General features: G+C 56.4%; 1 protein-coding gene across 6 annotated transcripts; it reads left to right on the forward strand.

Annotated features, from left to right (window-relative positions):
* Positions 1–1,675: 1,675 nt before the first annotated feature.
* PPM1M (protein phosphatase, Mg2+/Mn2+ dependent 1M) lies at positions 1,676–7,287 on the forward strand. 6 transcript variants are annotated; one of them, XM_032290080.1, is made up of 10 exons: positions 1,676–1,827; positions 2,102–2,808; positions 3,368–3,438; positions 4,330–4,442; positions 4,816–4,900; positions 4,998–5,116; positions 5,303–5,366; positions 5,619–5,726; positions 5,837–5,985; positions 6,337–7,287. In XM_032290080.1, the coding sequence occupies exons 1-10, from the start codon at positions 1,718–1,720 to the stop codon at positions 6,479–6,481; spliced, it is 1,671 nt and encodes a 556-aa protein (XP_032145971.1). In that variant the 5' UTR covers positions 1,676–1,717; the 3' UTR covers positions 6,482–7,287. The 6 variants fall into 6 exon arrangements, with proteins under 6 accessions (XP_032145971.1, XP_032145972.1, XP_032145973.1 ...); XM_032290081.1 differs by lacking the exon at positions 1,676–1,827 and adding an exon at positions 3,648–3,902 and having other exon boundaries at positions 2,387–2,723; positions 3,368–3,485; XM_032290082.1 differs by lacking the exon at positions 1,676–1,827 and adding an exon at positions 3,648–3,902 and having other exon boundaries at positions 2,592–2,723.
* Positions 7,288–7,845: the final 558 nt, after the last annotated feature.

Genomic DNA, 7,845 nt, shown 5'->3' on the forward strand with positions numbered 1-7,845 from the left:
TCACAGCCAAAACACAAATAACAAACTGTAACTTGTTACAAACAGCATACCTTGTAACTCACTTCAAAATAAAGAGCGGATTTCTCTAATATATAAAGAGCCCTCATAAGTCAGAAAGAAAAAGACCAATGGTCCAGTAGAAAGTAGGGCAAAGGATGCAAATTGACCATTCACAGAAAAAGATAGATAAGTAATATCTCTCAGGAAAGTACCTCCCAGTCATCCTGTCTTGGAAAGTTGTTGGAGGATGCACTTTGGCAAAATGAGGGAATAAACCAAGAGACATAGGCTTAAGATCCAGGCACGACTGAGGTACTCAGGATCCCCGGAAGCCAGAAGAGCCTGGTAACACTGAAGGAACACTCAGACCACCTTGGAACAGAGAGGATGGGATTGCCATGGGGCTCCACATGGCTCTGAAACAGAAAATGGCTAAGCTGGGCAACAGACTGCCTATGACATCTGGTTGTCTAGACCTTCTGTGAAAATACTTTAGGACAAGACTTTCCCCCACCCAGAGGTGGGTTGGGGAATAGCGTGCGTGCACTTTGTTTCTTCCAATTGTAGACTTTAAAATCCTCTGACGCATACTGGCGAGGGTGTGGAAGTGGCCCCACAGACTGAATTGGGCCTGCCCCACCCTGGCACATTTCTGTTCTGTCCCAGTGACAGTTCTCAGCTCAGAGGTCCTTTGGGAAACTTCTCTAATGTCACCCCATCCCCTTGCCAGCTGGATGAAGCAGCATCCACCAGAACTGCTACCCTCACTGCAGGGGGCTTGGTGGGCACAGGCCTGGCTTGTCTCCATTAGCACTGTGCTCCTGTGCCCAGTGTGGGCCCAGCACACACTGTGGGTTCAGTCAATCAGCCCCCAGGCTGCTCTGGAACTGAGTCATTGGAGGGAGTGGGTGTGGGGCACAGCTCCCTGCCCTAAGAATCTTCCTTCTTGGGCCGGAGGAACTCCCACTGGGGCAGGGCTAGCTGCTGGGAGGAAATGGGGCCTACTGAGCATCTGCCTGGGCTAGGGAGTGGAGGTGAAGGTGGACTCCTCACGTAGCTCATATGGAGGCACTGGGCTGTGGATGGCTCATGCCTGTAATCAGAGGTTGTAATCAGTTGGCAAGCCCTGGCTTCCTGGAGGAGGAAAGGGGAAGAGAAGTGTCCTGGGGGTGAGGATTGAGTCAGCTGCATTATCATAATGGAAATAGCACAGCCCTGGGTGTCCAAGACTTCCCCTCTGTGGGCCTCAGAATCCTCCATGTGAAGTGACACTTTTTTTTTTTTTTTTCTTTTGAGACTGAGTCTCGCTGTATTACCCAGGTTGGAGGGCAGTGGGTTGATCTCGGCTCACTGCAACCTCTACCTCCTGGGTTCAAGCAATTCTTGTGCCTCAGCCTCCCAAGTAGCTGGGATTACAGGTGCACACTACTGTGCCAGGCTAATTTTTGTATTTTCAGTAGAGACGGAGTTTCACCATGTTGGCCAGACTGGTCTCGAACTCCTGACCTCAGGTGAGCTGCCAGCCTCCACCTCCCAAAGTGCTGGGATTACAGGTGTGAGTCACGGTTCCGACCAAAGTAACACTCTTGCACGGGGAGTTGGACTTAAGTGACAGATGGGTGAGGAAGCGCTCTGTTAACTCGTAGATGTGAAGGGGACACTGCTGCTGACCCCCCCCCGCCCCGTGACAGCTAGCCAGTGACTGAGAGACCGCAAGATGGGTTCTTCATCTTTCACTTCCCTCCGTCCCAGGTCTGAACCCGGACCAGCTGGAGCCTTTGGGGGACCACGGATTCCCCTTTATACACACAAAGATTTCTCTTGTCCGTGATTCACTGTCCAGTGAGGATCTGGCTGTCTATTCCGAGAGGGCATCTTGATTGCAGGGACAGCCATTTGGAAGAGGGTCCTCGAGGGTGGTAGCAGCTTCTCAGGATGGGGAAAGCCAGGGTGACCACTAAGCCCGTCTGGGGTGGAGGGTGGCAGGCCGGGGTGGAGAGGGTTGGAGGCGGCCTGAAGAACCCTGTGCTCAAAGACACTTACTCAAGGTGCGCGTCTGACACCTCCCACCACATCCTGTCCCCATCTTCCCCTTCGTCAGGTCCTCGCCCAGCAGAAGGAGGCCCGAAGCTCTGCGCGACGCTGGCCCGCGGGGTGTGGGGGACTTTTCCTCTCAACCGCCGGTGACCTACGCGTGGGTGAACTGTGGGACGCCGGGCAGGCGACTTCTCCTCTCCGGGCCTCGGTTTTCCTGCCTATCAAATGGGGCTGATGCCGGCGTGGGATTTCTCGAGCGGTCGCGAGGGTTGAGGGTGGAGCCCCGGCTGAGCAAGCCAGCCGCGCACGCGCTCCGGGACGGAGGTCGGGGCTGGGGGACGTCGCCTCCCGCCCGCGCGCCCCCAGCCCCGCCCCGGCCCCGCCCCCGGCCCGCTTCCTCCTCCCGCGGGCGGCCCAGCCCTCGCGCCCCGCGCTCCGCGGGCAGCCCCCTGCCGCCGCGCCATGTCCGTCGGCTGGTTCCGGCGCCGCTTCCTGCCTGGGGAGCCGCTCCCCGCGCCGCGACCGCCAGGGCCGCGTGCCAGCCCAGTCCCCTATCAGCGGCCCCGCTTCCTGCGCGGCTCCTGCTCCAGCCCCGGCGCGGCAGAAGCTTCGCGCCGCCCAGATTCCCGGCCCGTGCGCAGCCCCGCGCGAGGACGCGCGCTGCCTTGGAACGCAGGCTACGCCGAGTGAGTGCCCCTCCCGACCCCTGGCCCGGCCCCGGCCTGAGCCCGCCTCGGGTCCAGTGCCGGCCTAGAAAGCGGGAGGAGCTGAGTGAGTGACAGCTCCACCACCTGTGGACAGCCCCTTCTTATCCTCATCTCTGAACCCTGATAACTTCCCCAACATCCCGACCCAGGGTTTCCCTTGGGATTCCGACCTACCCCTCAGAGATGACAAGAGATCAGGAAGGACCTGCAGCCCAGGGGCTTCCAAGTTGAGGCCCGGAGACTCGGTAGAGTTCCAGCATGTGGGGCTTTGGGATTCCCCCGCCCCCCACCTCCACCATCTTAACCTGGGTATGACCTGTACTGCATGGGACAGGGCTTTGGGCTGTGACAGGTCAGGGAACAGGAAGGGCAGCCCACCCTTACCTTCTAGCCCTGGGTCCGCAGGTAGGCTCCAGAGGAGTTGGGCCCTGACTTTCATCTTAATTATGGAGCCACTGAAGTTAGGAAGCCTACATCTTGGTTGTCTAAGTGTGTGTTAGGGACAGCACTGGGGAGCTGTTGCCCCAGAGGGAGGGGTCCTCTCCCTGTGCTGGCTCGGGTCCCTGTGCCCATAGGGACATAGGTGTGTCCCTGGAGGGCCGCTGACAATTTCTCGGCCTCAGGATTATCAATGCAGAGAAATCTGAATTCAATGAGGATCAAGCCGCCTGTGGGAAGCTGTGCATCCGGAGATGTGAGTTTGGGGCTGAAGAAGAGTGGCTGACCCTGTGTCCAGAGGAAGTGAGTGTAGCCTGAGTTCTTGGCCTGAATCCCTCCTACAGTCTGGGGCCAGAACGTGCAAGCTGAGGTTCTTGGCCTGCTGCCCCACGTCCTAGTTCTGGTTGGGTCAGACGGACAGCTGGGGAAGTTGTCAGAGCCTGACACTGAGCCTTTCCTGTGCAGTTCCTGACGGGCCATTACTGGGCACTGTTTGATGGGCATGGAGGTCCTGCAGCAGCCATCTTGGCTGCCAACACCCTGCATTCCTGCTTGCGCCGGCAGCTGGAGGCTGTTGTAGAGGGCTTGGTAGCCACTCGGCCCCCCATGCACCTCAGCGGTCGCTGCATCTGCCCCAGTGACCCCCAGTTTGTGGAGGAAAAGGGCATCAAGGCAGAAGACTTGGTGATCGGGGCATTGGAGAGTGCCTTTCAGGAATGTGTGAGTGTGTGGCTTTTGGCTGGAGAAGAAATTGAGATTTTGTCCCTAGGGATCTCAAGGAATGGCATCTCTGTATATCGTGGTCATCACAGTATACAGAGATTGGAAGGATGAGATTGGGTTGGTTGGGTTGTTACTAACAGCCATCACTCTCAGCATAACCCCTCTTTTATCCAGCATTTACTTTTACCTGCATCATCTCATTGAATGCCCTGTTGGTCCTTGGTGCAGGGGCTGGTTTCTCTTCCTATTTTGAGTAGCACTTCCCTTGTCTAGATCTTCTGACTGCAGGGATCATGGCTGGACTTTGGGCTGGGACTGTCAGGCCTCCTGGTGGAAGTGAACTATAGGGTAGGGTGGGGATTGAGAGACAAAGCAGTATGGTGGCAGAACAGGCAGCAGCTAAGGTGGCCTCGGTTTGCCCCAGGATGAGGTGATCGGGCGGGAGCTGGAGGCCTCAGGCCAGGTGGGCGGCTGCACAGCCCTGGTGGCTGTGTCCCTTCAGGGAAAGCTGTACGTGGCCAATGCTGGGGATAGCAGGTGAGTGAGTCACCCCTTGGAGGGTGGGCAAGGGTGGGGTGGGGAGGGCACAAGCAGCAATGGGGACAATGAAAGGTGGCTGGAAGTGGAGAGATAGTAGGAAGGATTGGCTGGCTGAACTGAGTATGTACTTGGCATGTGTGGAGTGTGAGGGTGGACAGTGGCTGCTGGGGAGAGCAGGGACCTCAAGTGCCCTGCTAAAGAGCTAAGCTTCTACCCTTGCAGGTTTTAGGCAGTCATGGAGGACTTTAAGGGATCATGATGGGCAGAGCTGGGTCCTGGTGGTTGGAGGAGGGACTGGTAGGAGGGTGGATATTAGTGAGGGTAGAGGCCCCCTCCTAGACTTCTCCTTCCTCTCTTCAACCCCATCCAGGGCCATCTTGGTGCGGAGAGATGAGATACGGCCACTGAGCTCCGAGTTCACCCCAGAGACTGAGCGGCAGCGGATCCAGCAGCTGGTAGGTGCCCTTGGCAGCATGGAGGCTGTGAAGCCCCAACTCCTGGGTCCAGGGCCACTAGAGGGAGTGTGACCTGAGCACAGCCTCCACACCCCAGGCCTTTGTCTACCCTGAGCTTCTGGCTGGTGAGTTCACCCGACTGGAGTTCCCTCGGCGGCTGAAGGGGGATGACTTGGGACAGAAGGTTTTGTTCAGGGATCACCACATGAGGGGCTGGTGAGTGGGGATGAGGGACAGGTGGGAAGGGAGAGCCCTGGGATCCGGGCCCAGCTGTATGGCCTGGGGCAGCCCCCTCCACCTTGGCAGGGTGGGCACCATGAGGGTATGATAGCTGGGCCCTAAGTTGGGGAAAGATGAGATGGGGCACAGGGCTTGGGTTTATGCTGGCTCTGCTCCTGGTAGGAGCTACAAACGTGTGGACAAATCGGATCTCAAGTACCCACTGATCCACGGACAGGGTAGGCAGGTCAGTGCCTGGCTCCCTGCAAGAATCCCTCTTCATTATTCCCTACAGAGGTGGGAGCTCCTTTGCCTCTTGCTGGTAGCTGTGGCTGGTGCCCTGGGGTTTGCTCTGAGACCAGGAATTTTCTCTCTCAGTCCAAGGCTTCCAAAGGTGGCCACAGTCCACCTCTCCCTGTGTGCTCTGCAGTGCTAGGACCTGGTACTTGTGCATTTGCTGGAGCTGTTTGCCGTCACCTCACACCTCACTTTCCCTCAGGCTCGGTTACTAGGAACACTGGCTGTCTCCCGGGGCTTGGGAGACCATCAGCTCAGAGTCCTGGACACAAACATCCAGCTCAAGCCTTTCTTGCTCTCTGTCCCACAGGTGAGGGGGCAATGCTATCCAACCCAGCTTCCATCTGCGCAGAAAGGCAGACAGTGAGGCTGGTGGGAGGAGGGAAGGGAGCATGCAGAATCCTCAGGCTTAACTTGTAGGTGACTGTGCTGGATGTGGACCAGCTGGAGCTACAGGAGGATGATGTGGTTGTCATGGCGACTGATGGACTCTGGGATGTCCTGTCCAACGAGCAGGTGGCATGGCTGGTGCGGAGCTTCCTCCCTGGGAACCAAGAGGACCCACACAGGTACTGTAGCTGCTGGGGACCTGCCTGGGTTGGACCTGTCTGCGTTGGTGCCAGCAGCAAACCCAAGTAGTTATAGCTGAGAAGACAGCACTGACAATGAGCTGGCAGCTGGCCAGGATCAGGGCTGTCTCAAGCTTCTTGGGGGAGGAGGGGAGACTGTGGGTTCCAAAAATCCCTGGATCTAGACTCCTGTGGTCCAGCCCGTGGCCCACCCAGGCTTGCTGCTTCCTTGCTCCACAGTCAGACTGCATGTTTGGGTCCCCAGTGTCCAACCTTATGCAGTGAGTTCTAAGGACTGGCCTTACCCCTTTGCCCTGCCCCTGAAGTCTATCTGCAGGATGGTCTTCACAGGTTCTTGAAGCTGGCCCAGATGCTGATACACAGCACACAGGGGAAGGAAGACGGTCTCACAGGGGAAGGGCAGGTGTCCTACGATGACGTCTCTGTGTTCGTGATTCCCTTGCACAGTCAGGGCCAAGACAGCAATGGCCCCTGAGGATTCAGACACTGTATCCCAGAACTGCTCCAGTGTTTGGGTGTGGTCTGGGCATCCTTCCAGTGTGACCAAGAGCAAATCCTGCCCGCCCTATCCCCAGCCACAGCCCAGTGCTCTCGGTGGTTACCTTGACACACATCCATCTCAAGAGGAACATTTATACCAGGCAGTCAGAGCTGGAAGGGTGTGGTGAGCCCAGCCCACCAGGTCCTGACTTTTGCAGTGATAACCTCTTTGGCAGAGTGACTTTACAACTTAACCAGGAAACCCATGTGAGGCTCCTCAGACAGGATCTTCAACAGCCCAAAGTATCATTCTCAGATAGGGGCACCCAGGGTAAGAGTATTAGCCAAAGATGCCAGGATGGGCAGCTAGCCCATGTTTAAATACAGGTCTCCAGTGCATGGATGTCAGGGCATGTGTTCAACAACCCCTGAAGTCCATGCAAGGTGCCTTGTAGAAACCTTTAGGCAGCCCCATTTCTGCTAAAACAGCCATCTTCAAGACAGCCCCTGAAGAGACCAACTCAGGTCCTGCCCTGCTGTCCTTTGCTGGAGATGAGGAACAGGCTCTTGGGCTAAGGTTCAGGGTAGAGCACAAGGAACCAGAGAAGCTCCTGGAGTTGGCTGGGTGAGAGGGCTCTCCATTTGCTGCTTGTAGTAGCCTGCCTGCTAACTGGTTGCTTCTCCCTAGTTCCAGCCCTGCCCTGGTCTGATGCCCCAACTCTGCCTTTGCTTTGTTGTTCCCTCTCGCCTCCCTATTAAATGCTGTGTACAGAAGAGCCCTTGTGAATTGTGAATTGCTGTACAGCTTGGATTAAGGATGATACCTTTTGCTGTTTCTTGTCACCTTCCAGTGGATTAGTTTTAGCTCCACCTTGCAAGCTTGCATATAATCAGGACTGTTTTCTTTGCAGTTTCTCTAGTTCTCAGCTTGGGTGAGCACCAGTGAGAGACTTTTTGCCCAGGAAACAGAAAAGTCTCTACCATCCTTTTGAGATGGAGTCTCACTCTGTCACCCAGGCAGCAGAGCAGTGGCATGGTCTCGGCTCGCTGCAACCTCCACCTTCTGGGTTCAAGCCATTCTCTTGCCTCAGCTTCCCAAGTAGCTGGGATTGCAGGCACCTGGTGTCACACCCAGCTAATTTTTATATTTTTAGTAGAGATGGAGTTTCACCATATTGGCCAGGCTGGTCTTGAACGCCTGACTTCAAGTGATCCACCTGCCTCAGCCTTCTAAAGTGTTGGGGTTACAGGTGTGAGCCACTGCACCAGCTTTTTTTCTTCTTTGAGACGGGGTCTCACTCTGTCACACAGGCTAGATGGGAGTGCAGTGATATGACCACAGCTCACTGCAGCTTTGAC

Source organism: Sapajus apella, unplaced genomic scaffold (genome assembly GCF_009761245.1).
Source record: "Sapajus apella isolate SASKATOON/1434 unplaced genomic scaffold, GSC_monkey_1.0 scaffold23, whole genome shotgun sequence".
NCBI classification, from domain to species: Eukaryota; Metazoa; Chordata; class Mammalia; order Primates; family Cebidae; genus Sapajus; species Sapajus apella.